General features: G+C 34.3%; 1 protein-coding gene across 1 annotated transcript in view; it reads right to left on the bottom strand.

Annotated features, from left to right (window-relative positions):
* The window catches only part of LOC124366449 (acetylcholine receptor subunit alpha-like 1), a 727733-nt gene that overhangs the window by 40826 nt on the left and 660470 nt on the right, over positions 1-26437 (bottom strand). Inside the window, exon 4 of the mRNA XM_046823015.1 lies at positions 11318-11427. Within this exon, the coding sequence (XP_046678971.1) occupies positions 11318-11427 (110 nt within the window). The remainder of the gene's footprint in view (positions 1-11317; positions 11428-26437) is intronic.

Raw genomic sequence — 26437 nt, forward strand, 5'->3', positions numbered from 1 at the left:
TATTCGGAAAACAATAAAAATGAAGTATGACGTTTTAACAAAATACGCCAAAATAAGAGTAATTACTTTTAAATTATAAACTATGGATGTCTGTCCGTGTATGCTATCCATACGTTCTGTTGGTGCCTTCAACACTCCGTTACATTGGTTTATTTATTCGGAAAACAATAAAAATGAAGTGAAGGAGCTTTTGATAATACGAGTATTCACTCTATAGTGTCTAAGCTTACATCCAGGGGTACGGAGAAAACTGTTGTTAGATGGATAAATAACATGCTTAAGAGCAGAAGAGCAAAAGCATCTCTGTGCGGAGTCACAAGAGAGGTCAAAACGCAGCGAGGATGTCCACAAGGAGGTGTATTATCACCAAGCCTGTGGAACATAGTTGTGGATGACTTACTCTGGACTCTGAATGAACAGGGTATGTATGCTCAAGGCTATGCAGATGATGTCATACTCATAAGAGGCAAGCATATGGTTACGTGTCTGGAAATGATACAGAGAGCACTGGCCTTTGTGGAGCGATGGTGTGACGAAGAAGGACTTGCAGTGAATCCTTCGAAGACCGTCATGATACCATTTACAAGTAGGAGGAAACTGGAAATCACACAGCCAATCCTATGTGGGGGCCAGATACAGATAAGCAGGGAGTTCAAATATCTAGGAGTCAAACTAGATGATAAACTCACTTGGAATAGTCATCTGGAATACATAATCAGCCGATCTCAGACTACATTGATGATGGTGAGACGTGCGGTAGGATGCACATGGGGGCTTAGACCCGACATGTCACATTGGCTGTACACCAGAGTCATCAGACCAATGATGTGTATGGTTCAGTGGTATGGTGGCCAAAAGTCCAACAGGTGACTGCCGCAAAAAACCTGTCAAAGGTACAGCGGTTGGCATGCTTGGGGACAATGGGCGCCATGAGAGGAACGCCAACCGCTGCTATGGAAGTAGTGCTAAACCTCCCACCCCTAGACATATTCGTCATAGGAGAGGTTAGGATGGCTGCCTACAGACTGAAGTGCAATGGGAACTGGCATCATCACCATGCTAGTAAGCACTAGTAAGATCGTTGACATTCTCAAACTGGATATTCTAGAAATGATGTCTGACAGAATAGCAAAGGTTACGGACTGGGAAAAACCATTTCAAGTCAACATTGTTAAAAGGAAGGAATGGTCAAAAGGTGAGCCTGACTACATGAAGAAGGCTCTAGCCTGATACACGGACGGGTCAAAGACTCTGAAGGGTACTGGGGCAGGGGTCTGGGGAGTCAGACATAGTGTTAACTTAAGCTTTAGCCTAGGTAAACTGGCAACTGTCTTTCAGGCTGAAGTTACAGCCCTTGCAGAATGTGCAAGAGTTAATGTGGAAAGGGGCTACAAAGGTAAAACCATCTACATTAGCTCGGGCAGCAGGGCTGTTCTGCAGGCCTTGGCCAACCATGACTGTAATTCGAAGACAGTCTGGGAATGCCATAAGGTCATGAAATTGCTGGCGAAAACCAATAAAGTTATTCTAACTTGGGTGCCTGGGCATAGAGGAATAACAGGCAATGAAGGGGCAGACAGTTGTGCTAACTTGGGAGCCAACTGTCCTCTTACCAGTCCTGAACCAATGTGTGGGGTATCATATAACTTAGCACGTAGATCAGTTACCAAGTGGATGGTTAACAAACACCTACAACATTGGAAAAATACTGAGGGGAATGTACAAGCAAAGCGGATGCTCAAGGGACCATCAAGGAACATTGCAGCACAGTCACCTGAACAGAATAGGTATTCCTGTTCAGGAAACACTGTGCAGGAAATGTGGTGAGGCTGACGAAACAGCCAGCATGTCATATTTGAATGTCCGGCATTACAGAGCAAAATCTCAAGACCCCTAGGTGTTCTTATGCATACGGAGGAGGGGTTGGAACAGGAAAGCATTGTTCAGAAGATCTCATGGTTTTGTAAAGGCCTGGGATTTGATACAACTTAAACCTGGGAGAGGGTGCACAACAAGCCGGATGGCTGGGAGGCAACTACCAGGCCTAGGAAACCTGGCCCTCTGTTACAAAAAAAAAAGAAAAAAAAGTATGACGTTTTAACAAAATACGCCAAAATAATTACTTTTAAACTATAAACTATGAATGTCTGTCCGTGTGTGCTATCCATACGTTCTGTTGGTGCCTTCAACACTCCGTTACATTGGTTTATTTATTCGGAAAACAATAAAAATGAAGTATGACGTTTTAAAAAAATACGCCAAAATAAGAGTAATTACTTTTAAATTATAAACTATGGATGTCTGTCCGTGTGTGCTATCCATACGTTCTGTTGGTGCCTTCAACACTCCGTTACATTGGTTTATTTATTCGGAAAACAATAAAAATTAAGTATGACGTTTTAACAAAATACGCCAAAATAAGAGTAATTACTTTTAAATTATAAACTATGGATGTCTGTCCGTGTATGCTATCCATACGTTCTGTTGGTGCCTTCAACACTCCGTTACATTGGTTTATTTATTCGGAAAACAATAAAAATGAAGTATGACGTTTTAAAAAAATACGCCAAAATAAGAGTAATTACTTTTAAATTATAAACTATGGATGTCTGTCCGTGTATGCTATCCATACGTTCTGTTGGTGCCTTCAACACTCCGTTACATTGGTTTATTTATTCGGAAAACAATAAAAATTAAGTATGACGTTTTAACAAAATACGCCAAAATACGAGTAATTACTTTTAAATTATAAACTATGAATGTCTGTCCGTGTGTGCTATCCATACGTTCTGTTGGTGCCTTCAACACTCCGTTACATTGGTTTATTTATTCGGAAAACAATAAAAATTAAGTATGACGTTTTAACAAAATACGCCAAAATAAGAGTAATTACTTTTAAATTATAAACTATGGATGTCTGTCCGTGTATGCTATCCATACGTTCTGTTGGTGCCTTCAACACTCCGTTACATTGGTTTATTTATTCGGAAAACAATAAAAATTAAGTATGACGTTTTAACAAAATACGCCAAAATAAGAGTAATTACTTTTAAATTATAAACTATGAATGTCTGTCCGTGTATGCTATCCATACGTTCTGTTGGTGCCTTCAACACTCCGTTACATTGGTTTATTTATTCGGAAAACAATAAAAATTAAGTATGACGTTTTAAAAAAATACGCCAAAATACGAGTAATTACTTTTAAATTATAAACTATGAATGTCTGTCCGTGTGTGCTATCCATACGTTCTGTTGGTGCCTTCAACACTCCGTTACATTGGTTTATTTATTCGGAAAACAATAAAAATTAAGTATGACGTTTTAACAAAATACGCCAAAATAAGAGTAATTACTTTTAAATTATAAACTATGGATGTCTGTCCGTGTATGCTATCCATACGTTCTGTTGGTGCCTTCAACACTCCGTTACATTGGTTTATTTATTCGGAAAACAATAAAAATGAAGTATGACGTTTTAAAAAAATACGCCAAAATAAGAGTAATTACTTTTAAATTATAAACTATGGATGTCTGTCCGTGTATGCTATCCATACGTTCTGTTGGTGCCTTCAACACTCCGTTACATTGGTTTATTTATTCGGAAAACAATAAAAATGAAGTATGACGTTTTAAAAAAATACGCCAAAATAAGAGTAATTACTTTTAAATTATAAACTATGGATGTCTGTCCGTGTATGCTATCCATACGTTCTGTTGGTGCCTTCAACACTCCGTTACATTGGTTTATTTATTCGGAAAACAATAAAAATTAAGTATGACGTTTTAACAAAATACGCCAAAATAAGAGTAATTACTTTTAAATTATAAACTATGGATGTCTGTCCGTGTATGCTATCCATACGTTCTGTTGGTGCCTTCAACACTCCGTTACATTGGTTTATTTATTCGGAAAACAATAAAAATTAAGTATGACGTTTTAACAAAATACGCCAAAATAAGAGTAATTACTTTTAAATTATAAACTATGGATGTCTGTCCGTGTGTGCTATCCATACGTTCTGTTGGTGCCTTCAACACTCCGTTACATTGGTTTATTTATTCGGAAAACAATAAAAATGAAGTATGACGTTTTAAAAAAATACGCCAAAATAAGAGTAATTACTTTTAAATTATAAACTATGGATGTCTGTCCGTGTATGCTATCCATACGTTCTGTTGGTGCCTTCAACACTCCGTTACATTGGTTTATTTATTCGGAAAACAATAAAAATGAAGTATGACGTTTTAACAAAATACGCCAAAATAAGAGTAATTACTTTTAAATTATAAACTATGAATGTCTGTCCGTGTATGCTATCCATACGTTCTGTTGGTGCCTTCAACACTCCGTTACATTGGTTTATTTATTCGGAAAACAATAAAAATTAAGTATGACGTTTTAACAAAATACGCCAAAATAAGAGTAATTACTTTTAAATTATAAACTATGGATGTCTGTCCGTGTATGCTATCCATACGTTCTGTTGGTGCCTTCAACACTCCGTTACATTGGTTTATTTATTCGGAAAACAATAAAAATTAAGTATGACGTTTTAACAAAATACGCCAAAATAAGAGTAATTACTTTTAAATTATAAACTATGGATGTCTGTCCGTGTATGCTATCCATACGTTCTGTTGGTGCCTTCAACACTCCGTTACATTGGTTTATTTATTCGGAAAACAATAAAAATGAAGTATGACGTTTTAACAAAATACGCCAAAATAAGAGTAATTACTTTTAAATTATAAACTATGGATGTCTGTCCGTGTATGCTATCCATACGTTCTGTTGGTGCCTTCAACACTCCGTTACATTGGTTTATTTATTCGGAAAACAATAAAAATTAAGTATGACGTTTTAACAAAATACGCCAAAATAAGAGTAATTACTTTTAAATTATAAACTATGGATGTCTGTCCGTGTATGCTATCCATACGTTCTGTTGGTGCCTTCAACACTCCGTTACATTGGTTTATTTATTCGGAAAACAATAAAAATGAAGTATGACGTTTTAAAAAAATACGCCAAAATAAGAGTAATTACTTTTAAATTATAAACTATGGATGTCTGTCCGTGTATGCTATCCATACGTTCTGTTGGTGCCTTCAACACTCCGTTACATTGGTTTATTTATTCGGAAAACAATAAAAATGAAGTATGACGTTTTAAAAAAATACGCCAAAATAAGAGTAATTACTTTTAAATTATAAACTATGGATGTCTGTCCGTGTGTGCTATCCATACGTTCTGTTGGTGCCTTCAACACTCCGTTACATTGGTTTATTTATTCGGAAAACAATAAAAATTAAGTATGACGTTTTAACAAAATACGCCAAAATAATTACTTTTAGATTATAAACTATGATGTTTACAGCTGATCAAGCTATGACTTAGAACAAGGTGAGTATAACTAAACGATTCGAATTTAAATTGTGCGTCCCCAACTTCTGGTTGCTGGGAAAGATAATATGCCAGTCCTGAAGTTCAGTATAATAAATATTGGACCTTGTTAGTAGTAAACCCGCCCAATACAAGTTCAAAGCGCGCTACTTACACAAAATACATTATTGACTTTGAAAAGTGAAATCTATTGCGCACAACAAATGGAAATCAGTCATTCGCTGGTAACTTAATTTCAGGAAATCGAAAAACTATGTGAAGTATTCTTCACATAGAATATTGTAAATTCCAATCTGCTTCTATTTTTGTAAGCTGCATCGAAAACGTTGCAGCTCATTGTCTCTTTGTCGTATAAACGTAGGGTTTTCACGTAGTATGTAGAGTAAACGGTGGAATGAAATGAGCTGGCAGAAGTAGGCCGGCTGGCTGGGGACCAAAGCTATTACAACTGTCACTGACAGCTCCTGTTTCAGATGAATTGAATCTGCCCTTGTCGAGCAAGGGAAGACCTGCACGCTGTTGTTTCCCCCGCGAGAGCCATTATAAATATTTTTGCCAGTTTACACTCCGCGAGAGAATTGTGGTTCTACATCAATCACCTGACACCAATTCTGCGGAACATGTCGAGTTGAAATTGATTTCGGATATACAGGAGGTGAAAATTGTTACCTACAGTTCAGTGACATGACAAGATGACATGCAATTTTACACACACATACTATAGCAGTATATAAGAATCTAATGGTATCTATGTGAGCGTGAATGCGTGCGTGTGTGTGCGCGGGCGTGTGTATAAACAATCACGTGAAAGCTACTGGACCGATCCTGCTGAAATTTTACATGTACATTCTTATGGTCTATGGTTAACACTTATTTTGTTCTCTTAGGACAAGAAGCTTATAAATTTCACATAGTCCTATAAGGAGCTTTGCGCTGCTTCCGCAGTGACAGGATATTCTGGATGGGTAAGTTTGGGGGTACGGGCCGCCTCTTATGGAGATCCACGAGGAATAATTTAGAGCACTAATCTCAAAGTAATCTTCTCCCGGAAGAAGAGGAGGCCAGCTCTGAACCAGCCTCTCCAGTCAAAGCAGGCATACCCTTTTTGAGGGTAGCAAGAACCTCTGAGGTTAGGGAACGAACCCCACCAACTCCAACAGTCACCTCCCGCAGTAGACTAGACCTATCGAACTACCCTTGCACCCCAGAATCGACATTTGCGGTTAGTGATATGCCGCCCCTGGACATCCATAAGGTTGCCCAGATTTGAGTGACACATCGGTTTGTGCTGTGTCCAGTGGTAGGTTCAACTGGAAGGTATAAACAAGCCAGAAGTGATCCCTGCTGGGCATTCTCTGGTTAAAATATAAGCCTATTCGTGTTTTAATATCCATCCGGAATACGTCCAACTGGTTTCTAAAGTTGCGAAATATCCAAAAGACAAATTCACGTATTTGTTTACTAGTAAATTTAATTAAAATAAGTTATAATGAAATATAATATTGAGTTTCCATTAATATTTTTGAGTTTAATTCACATATGCTCTGTTTAAATATATAAAAAGCTCAATTTTTGACTCAACTGAAAGTTGTAATACAAATTATTTTCAAGGTGTGTTTTCAAGAAGCAACTTGGAAAGGAATTTTTTCTGGAGAAAACAATATTAATTGAGGAACTGGATAAATTTCATTACTGTCTGTCTGTCTTCCCGCATGAAATCTCGAGAACTAACTGGCCTATAGCCTTTCTAATTGGCACGAAGCTGTATTCTACATAAGAAATATTGAGTTCGATGGTGGTGTATGTCGCGCTAGGGGTTTTGGCTGAGCGGTAGAGAACATTTTGACATTGGTATTATGCGAAAACATGAAACAGAAATGAGAAAATTGCAAAAAAAGATGTATATACAAAATGAATGCAATATTATGACATTTTAACACGTGAAATTTGATGGATTGGTGCATGTTCCTCCATGCTACTTGGCAGAGAGTTAGTCAATCCTATAACTCAGGGTTATCACCCTAAGAATTACAATAGAACGAATTGAGCTGAATTATTGATTTGGCTGAGCGTCATTTGAAGACTCGATAGGTTGCCAAATTTCTCTTCTGTCAGTCTGGCGGAAGTAAGAAATCCTTTTCTGCGTGATTGTCTCTTTGTGCGCATGTCATCCAGAGAATGAGATGAGACTTGAACATTTACACGCAATCTCAGTGAAGCCTGTACTGCGACACTAGGTGTATCGTACCTTTACCGTATGTAACTATAACACGCGCGATGTGACAGTGTTAGAGATATAAATTTTTAAACACATAGGCCTACAATATTTCAAAAATACTTTAAATGCTTACAACTCTTTTTACGACCATTTTTGAAATTGCATTCTATTCATAAAATGTTTCACGAAAGTGGTTGAAATTTATTTTGTTAACTGTTCGTTTATCTTAAAATATGTTATTTATGTATTTTGTTATACTTTAACACAATACATATTTATCTTTTAGCAATATTTTATTTTAGAATATTGCATAATACATGTATGTATATATAGTAAATAAATAAATAAATATATATATATATATATATATATATATATATATATATATATATATATACAAGTTTTTTGTTTAATTAAATAGTTCTTAATCGCTTTGAAAAATACTGGTATCTATATTCAGAAATGGGTGTCTAAACACAAATTAGTAACTAGAACAGTCAGTAGAGTTTGCTCTCCAGTGTGAGGGATGCTGAGATCAATAAATAATAAAACGATCAACAACCCTTCCCCTTTACAACTAAGGAATTAGGTGCAAAATGGGCAATTCCTAATAAGTATAGATTTAAGAAACCGCATTTAAAGTTTTTAATACTCTGCAAACTAATTAATATTTTAAGTAAAACTATTCTTTGATCTATGAAAATAATTTTTTGAAAATTATCTTTGAAAGTAATATTTGTAGATTTTTAAAGAAATTTATACATTACACAATTGCAATTTTGAATGCATTAAGGTCATAAAAACAAAGTGGTGTATTTAATTTAATTTTTGGCTCTCAGAAGTCCAAAGTAAATATTACCAGTCTTGAAGGAAAAGGAAGAGTCTGAATCAATGAAAGATCAGAGTCACAGTAGACGAGATCGAACAATGGTAGTATTTGTGTACCCCGACGAATCACCAAAGTCAAACACAAGCACACACAGGTACAGTGAAGCTAGTGTCCCACACACTCGGCTCACTAAATTGCCACTGAATCCTATTGTCGCCGGCCTGTTTGACTCATAGGGGTCAAACAGGGAATTGAGAGGCAACATCAATGCAGTATCATTGTTTGAGTGTGATGCAGCAATTTCTGAAGCGCACTCAGTCATGGTCATTGTCGAGCTCTGAGCACTTCTCGTAACCTCAGATTGGCATGAGTTCTAAATGGTGCCAATCATCGAAACACCGAATCACCACCAAAGTGATAGTTTATGCACTAACTCATATCGCATAAACCACCGTGCATAATGCAAAATGACTTCAAAGTTCTTGAAAGTTACTTTTGAATATCATTTATATAATTCGTCACGACATTGCCTATCGAAAATAATGTATATTTATAAGGGACTGCATCTGGTATTCTAAAGAAATTACATCTTATAACAGCTTTTTCTTAGTTTAATTTAGTATTCGCTGATGTAGAAAATGAAATTTGTAATAATAGTGTTTTAAATTTTTATAGAAATGTCTGTAGCAATATAATGGGGATATAATGCTTTCCTTGAAAAAAAGAAAAAAAAAAACAACACAAAGCAACATGTAATTCTAAAATAGTTAGCTTTTTATTGTTGGTGATCCAATTTAACATAAATTTAAATCGACAAAGCGATGGTACTGAATTCTAGATTACTACTAACATACGTCGCTAATTGAATGGAATTCGGCGATAGCAGTAAAGATGAGTAAATCACACTAAAAATAACAAAGTAAATCCACTTTTGAACACCCAAGCTGCTGAAAATAAACTATAAAAGTTGGGCTAAATGTATTTATGTGGTCTAGAAGCCAAGAACCAATTTGCATTTTAAAAGTGCAAATTTGAGTAAAATAGGTAGGGAACTTTTCCTAAGAAATAACTTGATCATCAATCGCGTTTATTTTTGTAGGAATCGCAATGGGAGTGTATTGAAAGAGTAAAAAATTACAAGCAATAAAGATTTCTTGAAGAAAAAACTGAATCCTATACACAAATAGGTATATCGGCAAAAGACAATGAAGTAAATATACTAAGATTCGGTGTTTTGTAGTTGGCTGTGTGACGGATAGTTTAAGGTGTGTGAGACTAAAAAGTATGATCTGAGAATTAAATTATTGAAATATTTTGATTCAATTTCATTTCAAATTCTCCCTTAGCAGAAATCTATCGATTTTACGAGAACCCAGGATCGTGTTCTTTAAACAAGTAAAATTCAGATTGATGATGTGAATTATTGAAAGTTGTAAAACTTTGTTTTTTAATTCATTAAACTGCTGGACGTCATTATTTGGAGTATATAAAGTGAATTATTTTGGTTTTTTTCATTAAGGGAGAATAAACTTAAGAACTGTTTAAAACATCTAAAATGGTCAAGATTCGTTAAAAAGTTATTCCATCTGGACGCGAACATCTCCATCAAAGAATGACAAGGTTGTAACGAGATTGTTGGTTTAATTGAGTTTCTTAAGTTACGGGAACTTCACCTCTTCTACTTCGCAACTCATCAACGTCTTTACTTGGTAGCCGGGAGAAGCAGTCTTATCTTCTCCATAGTTCTGGCTGGCTCTGACGTGATTACAATAACTATGAGTGTCTTGCATTTGATTATTCAAACGTTGAAAATGTACATCTTATTAACAATTCAATTCATACTAAAGATCAAACCACTCAAGCATTTAATAAACTGTCTTGAAACTATCACAAAAGTTGTTTTAATTTGTTTTCAATTGTTCAATACGAAAATTAAATCCGACTATAGGACACTTCCCTTAAAGCTTCCAAAGTTCCAATGTTATTCTTATGAGAGTACTTTTGTTCAGTTTAAAATTTATGATTAACAAAAGAATTATTCTCAATCCATTAGGTAAACTTATAGCTCATTCAACTGATCATACAGTTCACTAAGACATGTATTACCTTATGTATTTATCATAAATTTATTTACATCCATTAGTTATTAACCGCAAAAACGTTAGGTGTAGTTAATCCAAATGATAAAGTTATCTAAAATATTCTAGAAATATGATGATCTAAACAAGTTACTCCTCCATTATACAAACACTTTTTTAAAAGTTAACGATTTTTTAAAGTGTATACACAAGCTCCTTAACTACATGATTTTTCTGAGTATATATAGTAAACTACTTTGTCAATCCTTCCTTGCGTCAATTACTTAATATCTAAATTTAGGTAGAAAACCTTAAAAACTTCTTATTACACTTAAAATAGTATTTATTTAAGTGTAACTATTCTTTTCATAAGGCAAACATTTTAGTTGAAAATTAATTGTACGCTATTTTTCCAACAAAAAGAAGATATTTTTCAAGTTAGAGGTTTGATAGCGTAACCAGCCTTACAACTTCCGATCACCACCAGAAGCATGTTCTCCAAGTCCATTCTGCTGATAGCGAGGCTATACAAACTTGATTGCGTAACCAGCCTTGAGACTTCAGATCGCCACCAAGAGCAAGTTCTCCAAGTCCATTCTGCTGATAGCGAGGCTAAACAAACTTGATTGCGTAACCAGCCTTGAGACTTCTGATCGCCACTAGGAGCGAGTTCTCGAAGTCCATTCTGCTGATGCCGAGGGTATAAAAACTTGATACGCGTAACCAGCCTTGAGACTTCTGATCGCCACCAGGCAAGAATTAATCAAGAACTATAAAGGTACGTACTTGTTGTAGAGGACGATGTCCGGCAGCCAGATGTGTTCAGAAGGCACGTGCAAGGTGTCTACTCCCCCGTACTCGTCGGGGTTCCATTTGAGCTTGTAGTCGTTCCATTCCTGGAACACAGAGACATGGCTAGAGTTAATGCTAGAGTAATATTGTACGGAGTCTTCAAATTTAAATATATGCAGTGTAAGAATTTTTTTAAATATATGAGTATACCAGACCACTGAACATTTTCTCTGAAGTTTTAAGTCTATAGATCAATTTGTTCTTTATATATCCCGTGCATAAAAAAACTGAAAATAAACAGAAACAGAATTTTTCCAAACACATGAGCAATTGAAAAAAGTTTCATTGACGGTCAGCAAGTTTGTGGTAGTCTTAGCTAACGCTTAGCCAACTATATTGAAGAAGTAAATTGAATAAATACGCATAAATTCGTGTGTTTAAACACCCGACCATGTATTATATTATATATTAATATCATTCAAAAAAGTTGTAATTCAATACGTCTAAAACTACAAGAGCAAATCGTTACAACCAAGAAATGGAGGTACAGTTTTACACCAAGGCGTGAAGTATTTCTATTTTTGGTTCAACTAACAGAAATGGACAATACATTAGATTTAATCACCACTTACATATTAATGGCTTTACAATCATATATATTACGGACCATGAAGTAACACACAATGTGACAATATCTCACCATGGAAGCTGTGTTTTCTATCATTGTACAAAATCATAGCTCTTTGTATTTTACAGGAATATACACGCATAAGCAAAACGTTTTGAAACATACCGTAAAGCTGCTTGTAGTCCAGTACAGGCGTTGTCACTGCACAGGATGCAAGTCCCGAGCACAAATCACAAGTACGAGGATCACAATTACACATTGTTTCAGATAACACTACGCAGTACCGATGAAGAGCCATTCTTGTTAGTATCCCACTGCAGCCTGTGTGATTGTGATCTTCGTACTTGTGATTTGTGCTCGGGACTTGCATCCTGTGCAGTGACAACGCCTGGACTGGACTCCAGGCAGCTTTTGGATATGTTTGAACCCTTTAGTTTCCCTTCTTTAATTCTTTCTGTTCGTTATTTTTGTATGTATTAATACCTCCCCCACCTGACGAAGAGAATAGATTCCAACCCTCGAAACGTTACTTATCCTATTTTTGACCTATAACGATGGCAAATGCCCGAAATCCTGTCATCCTTTCAAACCTTTCATCGTCAATAACAAACTTTAAACTGCTAGTGTTGTTTTGCCTGTAGTCCCGGCGGTTATTAGGGCCTTCCGCCTTTTAGATATACCAGAGATTTTAGTTAGCTCTCTTGGCTTCAGACTCAGTAGTGAGGACTTGAGCTGCACAAATCAGTGAACAGAGGAATGTTATTACAGCAGGCTGCCCACTCCCTCAATGCCCCGGCACAGCGCGACGTAGCGGTTCGTAGCCGTACTTAGAAAGATCCTCTTACAACTGAAACTAATTATTCAGGTTCCAGTACTCTTCCAGTTTTTGTGCGAAAATAGTAACTAACCTCCGCAAGATTTTGGTATATTTTGCAGATATCCAAGTTGTTAAATTCTTTACGAGGTCTAATTACTAGACATTGAACTCTAAACCTGAAATACCGAGGTTCGTATTTTATAATGTGTGTATTTTAGAGATCTGGGTAGTTTCGTGCACTTATATTTTTTATAATTAATTTTTTTCACCTATTTGAAAGTCATTGTGAAGGAAACAGGATTTTTTTCCGGACATTTGCCATCGTTCAGTGAAATAAAAAATCAGTAACACTACGTTTCGAGATCTGTAATCTGATCTCTTCTTCAGGTAAATAACTAACCCAACACATAATTACAACCTGTTCGGTTAGTCATTTACCTGAAGAAGAGATCAGATTGCAGATCTCGAAAAGTAGTATTACTGAATTTTTGTTTCACTGAACGATGGCAAATTCCCGGAAAATCCTGTTTCCTTCACAATTCTACCATCGTCACAAATAAACTTGAAAGTGATCAATGACACTTAAGAACATTAAATATAATAACTGTGATTGATTGATGGGTACAACAGTAACTACTGTACAACACGTATCAATGCCCTGACTGAACATTACCGGTAACATTACAGTGGTTAAAGCCGAGCTAACCGCGTGCTGTGGCGAGCGCGGTGCACTGATACACAGCTGACCGATGAGAGTCGACGTCATTGATGACGCAATCAATCAATCACAATGGTCAGGTCGGCCGACAAGTCAATTCAATGGCGATCAATAAGTCGTAGTCGGGCAGCAGTTGGCGGACAGAAAGACGAGACACCACTGAGAGTAATCTGTGTCAATAGTAGCAATTGGTGGTGGTTAAGTTGTTTGTTTGCATCGAGCTATTATCTAAAACTTACTTACCATTACTTCATCGTTACTGAGTAAGCGAGCTTCGGGTTTTGGAAATTCAAGGGAGTAATGTCTTGTTAACAAGAACATTTTAAACTCTTTAAGTACTAAGTGTGAACATTGTGGAGTCCACATTTATTTAAATATTTGTATGGTAACGATTTGATACTTAAAGATTTAAAATTAAAATAACTTTTAAAACATTTTACAGTTAACTTTTGTACAAACGCTAAAAATTAAATAATATGTAATTTACCATAAAAGTTTCTATTTACGCAACGCAAAACTTACGTTGAGTCAATGTTATCACAGTTAAAATCCTTAAAATCTTAACCTTGTGGAGTTTAAACGAAACTGCCAATAATCAATATCTGATTATTCACATAGGATAACCCACCTGTATAATGTGTTTGAAGTTTGATTTTGGTGATGGAAGGATTGTGAAGAAAACAGGGTTTTTCGGACATTTGCCATTGTTTAGTGATGCAAAACAATCATTAACACTTTAGAAATCTCTCTCTCTCTCTCTTATATATATATATATATATATATATATATATATATATATATATATAAGTGTAGCATAATATCTATATTACTGATTCCTTAGTATCACGAAACAATAGAAGATGTCCGAAAAAAATCCTGTTTTCTCCACCTGCATAAGTGATGGGATATAAATAGCAGTTTCAGGTTAACATACGTTGACCGAAACTTATATGCATATTTTAAAGAATTTAGCAATATTTATTTTCTAACTAAATTAGTCCTGATATAATATGCTAATATTACAAATACTCATGATTAAATTGTATTTAGATATTGAAGGACTTGTGAAAGAACTTATATGTAAATCGATATAATATACACTTACCAAATCAAGAAGATAAACAAAGTAAAGCTATCTACAAGCTAACAGCTAATCTTGTCCTGAAACTGAAATACTCAGAAAGGAGCGTCGAATTCTGTCCGTCAGCTATAGAATTTTGAGATTTAAAACTGTTTATAAGGGATAAAAGTAATATTTAAACGTACTCGGGTATGTAAGTACTAAATAATTGGGAAAGATTTATGCCTTATGATCTGATTATGTTTTGCCTTTATGCAAGTTAAAATTTTGGAATTTATTTCAAGGTTGAAGACGTAATCTGGTGACACAGTTACTTAGACGAATGATATTCCAAGATATTCCAAAATATCGGATGGAGAACTAATAATAATTTAACAGTGTTATTCGTTTGACACGCTCAATAGGACATAAAATTGGCATTTTCTACAATTAGGTAAAACATTTAATTAAATGTATTTTACTATTTATTACAGGATACTTCTATCAATTTACTAATTATTGTGATCCAATTGTTGGATATGCAAAATCAAAGTGTAAAGTAAAATGAACATTGCTTTGAATATACGTAAAAATACTATTCAATATGATCTATATATATATATATATAAATGAAACTGTTCGTGTGTAACAGCATCACTCACAAACGGCTGGACGGATTCGCCTAATTTTTTTTTCAAATTTGTTCGTCTTGATCTGTAGAAGGTTATAGGATACTTTTTATCCCTTTCCCGATTCAGGATTCCGCCCCACTGGTTACAGAAATACCCGTAAGAAATGCATTGCAGCAAACATATGTTATTAAGTGAAAGAGTCTTTTCAAATTTTTAATCAGCTGTTCTTTGTAAACATATATAATGCGACAAAAAATATATTTATATATAAATTTCTTTACACTTATAGTTTTAAAGCATAGAGTAAGCTTAAGAGAAACGACAAATTTTGTTTAAACTGTTTCTGCAATCATAATATATAAAAATGAATGTTTGTGTGTTTGTCCTTTATAGACTCAATATATAAAAATGAATGTTTGTGTGTTTGTCCTTTATAGACTCAGAAACTATTGGACCGATCACTATGAAAATTTGTATTTTTCTATGTAGAAGGTTTATACGCAATATTGATGTAACTAACCACCAGGCTGTACTGCAAGATATAAAAGTTATCAAAGCGCCTGCACATTATAAACTGCAATTACAACACAGTAGTTACGTATATTAAAATATCCAAACACTATTTGAAGGCAAAGAAATATACGGGCAAAGCTTAAGAGACGCGTGCGAAGCCGCGGGAAACAGCTAGTCTCTTCTAAAAGTGATGACAATTCAAAACCTTTGTGTTTCATTAAAAATAAATACACGTGTTTACATTTAACACCGTCATCGTGATACTCCAAGAATCAGAAAATTACCAAGAACTTCTTAAAGCGACGTATGTTGACACTGGACGGAGCCACAAAGATCGCTGACGTAGATTGATGAATATTTAGGTGTATACTGACGGCCAGTCTGAGCGGACTGCCTCAAGGGTCATCGCTTGCACCTCTCATGTTCCTGCTGTTTTCGCAGGTCTAGTGCTTTGTAAACGTCGTATATGCACAGAACAAGGAACTACGGTTTGAACTTGGCAAAGAGCCTAAGGTCAAGGCAATGACCTTGATATGAATTTTCGTGCAGTATATAACCAATGTTTGCGTACCTCGCAGGTTCCTTTAATTGGAAATATTTTCTAACAAATGAATTCCATTGGCCTATTTTATTAAACAATGTTTTGAACAACCTTGATCAGAATTAGAATACGGTACACATTATACTAAAGTGGGTATAGAATCTAACATTGATACGAAGTGCATTGAGTTAACAAACCTATATCTAAAAACTGCAGAACGGGCAGCCGGCTGAAAATAATATATTATAATACTGATAGACTGATATTTTTGTTATTTATATAATTTTGCTTCTTAAATAAACAATGTTGTTTTATTTTTCATTGAAGGAAAATCTATTTTCTATTATTTTATATAAAAGGCTTCGTGTAAGAAAATTAAAGTTATTGGACAATGGTGAGTTTTTTTATATAAAATAATATAAAATTTGTTTTTGTTTGGTAACAATAATGAACATTCTTACTAAGGAAAGAATCCATAGATTTTATCCTAATGTATTGATTCCTGAATGTTAAGGAACGTGGGTTTTAAGAAATCAAGATTTTACTACTTTTACACATTTTACACACTTTTACAAAGCTTCATAACTAATTACTGGAGTTCATGAAAAACCACTTGCTTGGCAGTTGAGCAAGTTTTAACGGTATACGCATACTGACACATTATATAACTATTATAATTTTAAGGGTTTTTGTAGTCTTGTGATTTATTTACATAGAGTTGGTTGTTTTATATACATATATATTTCTTTTGCCTAATTGATTGTGATTAGTAAAATGTAGCAACATTAAAAACCCTTCTGACCAGTTAATTTCAATGAACGAAACAGCTGTAGAAAATAGAAGAAATTTTTTTTCTGTGTCATTGTAAATCCACGTAATCATCATTTAAAGCAAGATTACCTGTGATACTTTTAACAGTCTTACACAATAAACTGATGATTGGAACCATTAATCATTTACTAAACTAGTAATAAAAATATGCATAGTTTTAATTTTAGCAACAACTTAAAAGATAGGAGATGAAAATAATTTAATGAAATAAAATTGGCAATGACCATGTGTACAAAATTAGTGATGTACAATTAGCAGTGATGAAAAATAACCATAAAGTAGCTTATAAGTAGCGCATAGTCATTGAAGTCTATCTCTCAGAAGGTTAACAACATTTCTTTTCGTATGATTGTTAGCAGTTCGTTCTGTCAGTAATGAAATTAGCTATAGAGTTGAAATTTTGCATTGCACCTCAGCGAAGCCTCTTAGGCGACACGTGGAGGGGTGTACTCCAAACTTGTATAACATAGTTAGAGTAATATTGTTATTTACATTGTATAACATAGCTAGAGTAGTATTGGTATTTACATTGTATAACATAGCTAGAGTAGTATTGGTATTTACATTGTATAACATAGCTAGAGTAGTATTGGTATTTACATTGTATAACATAGCTAGAGTAGTATTGGTATTTACATTGTATAACATAGCTAGAGTAGTATTGGTATTTACATTGTATAACATAGCTAGAGTAGTATTGGTATTTACATTGTATAACATAGCTAGAGTAGTATTGGTATTTACATTGTATAACATAGCTAGAGTAGTATTGGTATTTACATTGTATAACATGGCTAGAGTAGTATTGGTTTTACATTGTAAAACATAGCTATAGTAGTGTTGGTATTTACATAGTATAACATAGCTAGAGTAGTATTGGTATTAACATAGTATAACATGGCTAGAGTAGTATTGGTTTTACATTGTAAAACATAGCTATAGTAGTGATGGTATTTACATTGTATAACATAGCTAGAGTAGTATTGCTATTAACATTGTATAACATGGCTAGAGTAGTATTGGTTTTACATTGTATAACATAACTATAGTAGTATTGGTTTTACATTGTATAACATAGCTATAGTAGTATTGGTTTTACATTGTATAAAATAGCTAGAGTAGTATTGGTATTAACCCTAGAACTGTTAATCGACATAATTATGTCGGTTAATGCCGCGTTTGTGGTGTTAACCGTCAAAATTTTGTCGATCAAACATTCCCTCGTATAATTACTTTTTATAATATACTCCGGTAACGTATCAATATAATTCATGCACCATTGGATTCGGGAAGAAAAATGCTAAGGAACAGATGAGTTTTATTCCTCTTTGTATTATGGTTATGACGTAGCAAGCTCGTTATTTTGAACGTAAAAGAAAACGCGACGCCGTTTGTTGTGACCGCCATATTGCCGCTGCCGTTCTGTATTACTTTCGTGCCGAGCTGTGGATATTTGTAAGTTTTAATAGTTTTACGCGTGTTTTAGTGTCGTATTTAATGTGTAGTGTGTTGTTTGATGTCGTAGTAGTGTAAACATATATATTTTAGAATAAATCAATTTCTATTTACTGAAATATGTTTGAGAAATTACCGGCTTTGTGTAGGCTATGGCAAAATGACTTGGCTAAAATTCATTTCACATAGTTTGTTATTGTTTTCACTTACTAAACGTTATTTATAGCACTCTTTTAGCTCTGAAGTAACTATTTATTTTTGGTAAATAGATAGTTTTTCACAATAAAATATATATTTCCTGTAATTTCTTTGGTTATAATATATAATAACTGTTTAGGTTATTCTATATTTTTCAATATCTTTAGTTATATTTATAGTTTTCTAACTACATAATATTTCCTATTACTTATAAACCATAAATTTATAAATTTTGATATAGTACAAGTTTTAGAAAACTATTTTATATTTTGCTGAATGAAAATTTTCGCAAAATTTTTGAATAATGGCAAAATTTAACTTTTTTACTTTTCAAAAAATAATTTATGGTAATTATTTCATTACTACTGTATATTCTATTTTATTCTAAGTAATAAAATATGCAAAATAACATGTATTCATAGATAAATGTATTAGCAAAACTTGTTTTACCAAAGTCTTACGTGTACACCCGATTTTCAGAATTTATACGCATCGCTGCTTTTTGTTCTATAGCTTTATGATGCTTTCATAAATGTGTATAATGTTTATGTTTTTCTGAAACTAGATAAAATTTGACACAGAATGGCTATCTCACTTATAAATATTTCTCACTATAACTTCATTTGCTAGGTATGGTCCCCCCCAAATTTAAGAAATATTTTTCGTAAATTTTATATTTGATTAAAAAAAGTGTTTATTAGAAAATTTTTGGTGGTTAATTTTACAATATAGTGCAATTCTACGTTTAATTCTGAACACAAAAATATATACTCTTATTTATATTGCTTTTATTTTATATTTTTAATAATTTTTTTAAAAAAACCTTGCGCGAAGCTCCAAAACAGCCCGACACTACAGGATGAAATGACCGCCAGTTCTAGGGTTAACATTGTATAACATAGCTAGAGTAGTATTGGTATTAACATTGTATAACATGGCTAGAGTAGTATTGGTTTTACATTGTATAACATAGCTAGATTAATATTGGTATATTAATCAGTAACAGGTTAATAAACGCAACTGAATGTTGGATGACTAAAATTACTCACCCATAAGGCCTATTATTATAGGTAATTCTAAACCGGGGTAGACCTTGTTGGTGTTTTTCTGCAGGTGAGTGGCCCGTACACACTTGCCGGTGGTTCGCCTTCGACGATAGAGCAATTGGCCTGAATAAGACGCCACGTCAGTATCAGTTATTATTCAGTATGTGAAGCAAGTAGAGTGTGACGGTGGCGCGGCGCGGGCAGTTCTGTAACTTCCTTTGCTTAGAAACACCGTAAAGAGTCTATTTGTATTCCGAAGTTTAAGGGAACCAGAATAAGATTTATTTAATAGAACATCTTATAAATAAAAATGAATCGCAAAATGTGATAAGCGCTAATCCCAAGAACGGCCGAATGGTCGGCTAATTCTTTTGGTAAATATGCTTTGACATTCGAGGAAAGTTCAAGTGAAGAGAAAAAACAGGAAAAGTTGTCTGAAATCGGAATACTGTAATATTCATGTTTCACAATACAAATTTAACTGATATTTAACAGTTGTTGACAGTTTAAGTTCAAAGTCGTCAAAGAGGCTGAAATGTCATTTAAATTTGAATTTTATATTTATTATATAGATTATTATATAGAGCTTGATCAGTAGTGATACTAATATCAAACACAAACCTAATATATTGTACTTCAGATTATGTCAGTGACGAATTAAAAAATGTACGTATATTTAAACACGTTTATTAAACTAACCTTAATGAACAATGCTGTGAACGTTTTCACATAAGGTACTCGAATCTAGTGGTTCGAACCTACCTTCCTTAACATATGAAATGGTATTTTTACACTGGCTTAAAAAGAGGAAACAGAGAAATGAACACCAACGTGCCTCAATGATCAATTCTTTTCCATACTTCAGTCCCATAATAGGAACTTCTATATGATTTGAAATATTGCATAGTAGGAACTTCACCCTTACACCGGAATTGGTTAGGATTTCTCCTTAGACCGTAATAGGATTATCAGTTCTACGTATGTATATATATTTTCTTCGTCGGGATAATGAGACAAACTCTACTAAAGCGCTGAAAATATTTTGGACAGGAAGTATATGACAAGGGCCAGAAGTAAATGACAAGGGCCAGAAGTATATGACAAGGGCCAGAAGTAAATGACAAGGGCCAGAAGTATATGACAAGGGCCAGAAGTATATGACAAGGGCCAGAAGTAAATGCTTTATGACCGAAGTAGGTTTCTGAGACCAATTACTTTATATTTTCTTGCTCGAGGCAACAAGGCAAACTCGCTATGGCGTCGGATATATCATAATTTGAACGAGAGATGCTCAAAGTGGAAACATGATATAAGAGTCAGGTTAAAATTTGATTCTCTTAACCGTGAACACTGAAATAACATGTATGCTAAGCTAAAGGCAAATTCAATACTAAACTTCAACTAAGTTTTACGCGTAATTCAAGACAATTCTTTAAAAACTGGCTTATAAAGACACACATACCGATACATACGTAAACAAAAACCCGTACAAAATACACAATAATACGTATATTTAGGAAAGAAATCAGTACATATACGTTTGAAAGCTTAATCAAAATGTATTTTTGAAACTCGGAATAAAAAAATACACGGAATTTGTTTTAAATAGCTGCTTACGTTTGAAGGCCAACCTTAGTAGGCTTAGAGACCACCTTTTTAAGGCGTTGTTAATTTCAACATACAATCTTACTTTGTACTGTAACCTGTACCAGGCTGAAGGTGACCAAAGTACACGCAGTTCTATCCTGACATCCTTACCCTACTATGGGCCGGTTTTCCTACTGCAGCTACAAGCGTACTGCTCAACCTTCGCAGGCCAAGCTAGGTTACCAGGGCCACATACTGTACAACCTGAACTGTTCACGTTTCAGTCGATTAATCGAGCTTTCTTCACTCCTCGTGCCGTTTTAGTGGTCTATATTCTTTCCGCATACACTTAAAAAGAAATATTTGTGTTTTGATCACGGGTGTCCAATTCTTGCTTGTGAAGTGCAGACGTTGATAGCAATGGACGGAAATTAATCGTGAAGCAGTATACTGATTTAAATCTGAGAATCATTGACTAAGGATCCCTCCTAAGAACTGAGCAACCGGTTTTGGGTAGTAATTTTTTTAAAGAGTTTTGGTAATACCACTTTACATAACTTTCCTTTATATTCACTTCGCATGGTATTGTAGGTATTTTAGGCAAACATGTAGTAGCTATCTTAAAATAAGGCCATTAGCTAGAGTAGTTTTCTCATTAGCTAGAGTGGTATTTTTCCAAGGCCAACAGGAAAAAAAGTTGAGATAAGAATAGGTCATCTTTAAATTATGTATCTAAAATATGACTGATGGTAATGCAATATTTTATACAAAAATTAGTTGTCTTAGATAATATTAATTAAAAATATATCCTTCTTAAGCAATAGTTCATTAAACATACGTCATTTAAGTTGAAAGTTCTTCAAGCAAGTTTTACTGATTGTCAAAAGTTTATAACCGTTTTGCCTTGGTCCTAGTTAATAAATAAACACATAAAACTGTTCTGTGTTGAAAACGCTTCTGGCCACACCGATTTTCAGTAACATTTCCCAGTACGTTTCTTTTCAGTTTATATTTAAAAATTTGTAAAACAATGAAAACCAGGGCATCATCGGACCTTAAAGGAATTGTTACTCAGTAATAATTAGTGACGAACTGTTGACGTATTTCTGTTGAAAAGAATACTTTTCATGTTCATAGACATTTGCGAAAAGCACGAGATTACATCTAGTTTATTATTTCTTATTCCTACTTAATTAAATGACGTGTAACATTTATGTCCTTGCTCATCTCTGAAAATTCCTCTCCAGAAGAGTGAACCCTCATGAAAAGGGTATAGTCGCGTTTCTCAAAAAGTATATATAAGTTCTGTAATAGTACGAGAAACTTATACGCCGGAAAATCAAATACGACCATATATTATTTTTGAACAAACTAAACTCGGTTTTATTACGATCACAAGGCATTACTTTGAGAATCCATGAAAAAGGTTTGGTAAATTGTGAAAGAATTACCAATTAATTGAATCTACTCAAAAAGGCGTGCGTCACTGTATCTTCAGATATACAAATCGATCACCCAGTGCCGAGTAGTTAACACACCCCAACCTCTGTTCTTCTAAAAATAAGACGAGTAAAGTTGGGATGGTATTGCAGAGACAGTTTATAGACAAACATTATGCAGCAAGGATTACCCGTGACTTGGGAAAGCTTTTAGAGCAAGGTCGGTCGACGGATTTGGTTGTGAAATAATGGATGAGGCTATAAATACGGCCACCGATCTGAAGAGATACGACGCGCTCGCTCTGCGCTCGTTATGTTGTGTCTGAATTACAAGATATTGAGTTTGTAGGAGTAGAACACACGTATTGATTCTTAAAAAGCATTGAATAATTAAAGTGCATTTCACTTGTAAAGTAATACATTAATAAAGTTTAAATGTGGTATGTTTACTAGACAATACATTTTTGTAACACTTAACATATACAATTCGGATGTCGAGAGGCGTTTTGTATTGCATAACTGCTCGACCTAGTTATTCGTCAAATAAATAGGGAGGTAAAGGTAGAAATTTATCGTAAACCGGGCAAGTTTTGGCCAGGATCGAAATGGAAAGGTATCATAAGCGTTAAAATATCAATCGATGAATTAATCTAAATATTTTTTTTGAATTTGATACTATTAAAACCAACCGTGCGATGAGTAGAAGAAGGTAAAGTCAGACAAGACAAAGTCCAACTAATTCGCTGCAAGTGACGACTTCCAGTCTCTTGACCCAGTTGACTGACGCCGATATAACCATTATTTAGTTGTACAACGCGACGGTTGGTTGTATGTAATAAAGCTAACTAGGTATAACTTGATATTTATACATTTTCGATATTCTCCTATGCGACATCCACCGACACTAGCGCAGTTGACGTTGGGGACATTTCTAAACTGATTAGGATTGGACACGGAAACTAGGTTGTATAAACGGTAATCTGTTACTCATGACCCGTATGTGAGAATATAAAGAATATTGGCAGTTTAATTGCACTTATCCACTATAATATCACTTGCATATATTTCTACGTTTACTTATAAAGTGACAGTTACTAAAATGTATTGAAAAAACAAGAATTTCAGAACAAATGATAAAAAGGGTGATTTTAATGGTGAATGAAATGTAACTTTGATACAGATTCCAAGAGCCTCATTAGCCACAGCGATAAAGAGGGCTCTAAAATTCTAAATGGAATCTGAACCATGGAGAACTTAGTGAGCTATAGTGATAATATATTAAAATCCAGTTTTAAACTTTAATTTATTGCACTCTCCACCCCCAAGGCGGTTTGGACAACCTTGCAAGCCCCCAGTTGTGCGATGGATATAAGATCTGATTTTGATGAACACTAGCCGTCATCCACAAATACTCCCATTCAATTAACCTGATCATGTCACCAACTCAGTCAAATGTCTTCTAACAAATCGAATTGCGAGTAGACACTGGACTATGCAAGTGGCAGGTGAAATGGAACTAGACTCAATATTTGCATTGAACTAATTTCTACTATAAATGCTACGTATTGACTGGACATTAAATTCTGAAGCAGATTTTCATTACTGTCAATGCCAAGGGAGCTGACCTTGTTTTGTTCTAAGGCTTACATTTATATTTAACGAAATAGAGGGGACTCCTGAACAATGAGGGGAGAATGAACGCCTAGCTCACAATGGTAAAATTGGAAAGATTGCTCTCACCCACCCCTCATATCACCCCCCACTCCCGCCCCCCCACCTCTCTCTGGGCGCAAATAAACACTCATCTCCTTCGCCTCCTGGCAGTCCCTCTTCAAATGCTGGGAAGTGCTTTGATTTAGATAAATTGTCCCAAACTGTATCAGAACAATAAACTTGCTCTGGTAAGTGATTTAATTTCTAATAAGGGAAATTATTGCATGATTTGTGGTCGAGGATTGAAACTAATTTAAATAAAAGAGCACATTTTGTTTTCAAGCGTTATGAATGCTTCGTAAATCTGACGTTGGCTGATCTTCAGCGAAGCATATCACTCGAGGAGCAGGAAAAATTGAATTTAAGTGTCTGTCCGCATGACATTTCGAGAATGAAAAAAAAATTAGACAACATTTTTCACGAGACATCATTCCTATAAGGACAACAATGAGCTTTACTAAAAAGGTTTTACATTTATTTTATGGTTAGCAACAAAAATTCTCCGAATAATACATTAAATAAAAAAGTGAGTAAAATCATCCAACAGTTTAGTTTGTGACACGACAACACGTGTAAACACATACAATTATATCTGCAGCCTCAGCAACACTCAGCCTAACACGTGTAGACTAACTATCCGCAAGATAGTTCGATAAGATGTTATCTTTAAACTTAAAATTTATATACAACTTCATTATTCACAGACTAGAATGAATCCAATGATGTGCACACTCATCCATGGGATTTGACAGAGCGTGCCTCCGCAATGCATCTGGAGAATGAGCGATAGACTTAATAACATTTTGCAGCAACTTCAGCAAGGCTTGTTATGCGCGACAGTGTGACGTACTCCTACATTGTCCTGTACCTCAGTTATGTTGGTATTTCCCAAAATAATATATTAAAACAAGTGTCAAGTACTAATAATCATGTTTTAATTACTATAGGAGTGTCGGTTTTATTTGAAAAGACATTTGAACTGCGATTCAGCCCTAAAAGAAATACATCTTAACTGAAACACATGTGAAAAATATCAATTTATCAAACAACGCATAGTATTAGATCTGAATATATGGTTAATATTATTTCAAAACAATTGTACAATACTTGATGATACTAATTCTGATCAATCGAAAAATAAGAATGTTAATTACGAGTTTTTTGTGCTGCTTTCAAGTATTACATTCGGCTTCTCACGCCATCCATTCACATCATTGCAACTATCTCTAAGTTTCTCTTCCTTATTTTTTGTTTGGATTAATGTTACTAATCCACATCTGTCATTCCCATATCAGTACTTCAGTTTTAAAGCGATAATGATAAGCGAATAAATGTAGGCATGCATGTTTGTATATTGTTTGATATTTAACATTTCAATGTTGAGGAGTTCCAGACTTTATTATTGCACTTTGTTAATAGCTCTGCATAGTCATTAAAGTAAACGTCTAACTCAGTATATTTGAAATAAAAATACATAAAAATCTTGAGATAACCAGTGTATTATACAATATAAAAGATTAAAATCTACTTTTGAACGGTATTAAAACATATTTATGGAGCATAAATTAACAAATTATAAAATGAATACTATCCGTGTATTATCTGTAACTAATTTGGTGCACTCCAAGGATCATATATCGATCCTACATTAGTTATTTAAATATAGAGTACAAATAAAGGGAAACCACCCTCTAAATTTATTTAATAATGTCAATAAGACGAACATATGTGGGGTATGTTCACTGTAGAGATAATAGTGTGCATAATCTGAACAATACTACAGAGATTTAATAACGAGTCTATATTATTAATTAAATAAAGGCTGGTACAGCTCCTTCTAAGCTTTATGAATGATGAAAATAAAACAAAATATGTTGTACATATTCATTATAGAGACACTAGAGTACGACAATAACAAAATATACAATACTGTACG

This window comes from Homalodisca vitripennis, chromosome 7, assembly GCF_021130785.1.
Source record: "Homalodisca vitripennis isolate AUS2020 chromosome 7, UT_GWSS_2.1, whole genome shotgun sequence".
In the NCBI taxonomy this organism is placed as follows: Eukaryota; Metazoa; Arthropoda; class Insecta; order Hemiptera; family Cicadellidae; genus Homalodisca; species Homalodisca vitripennis.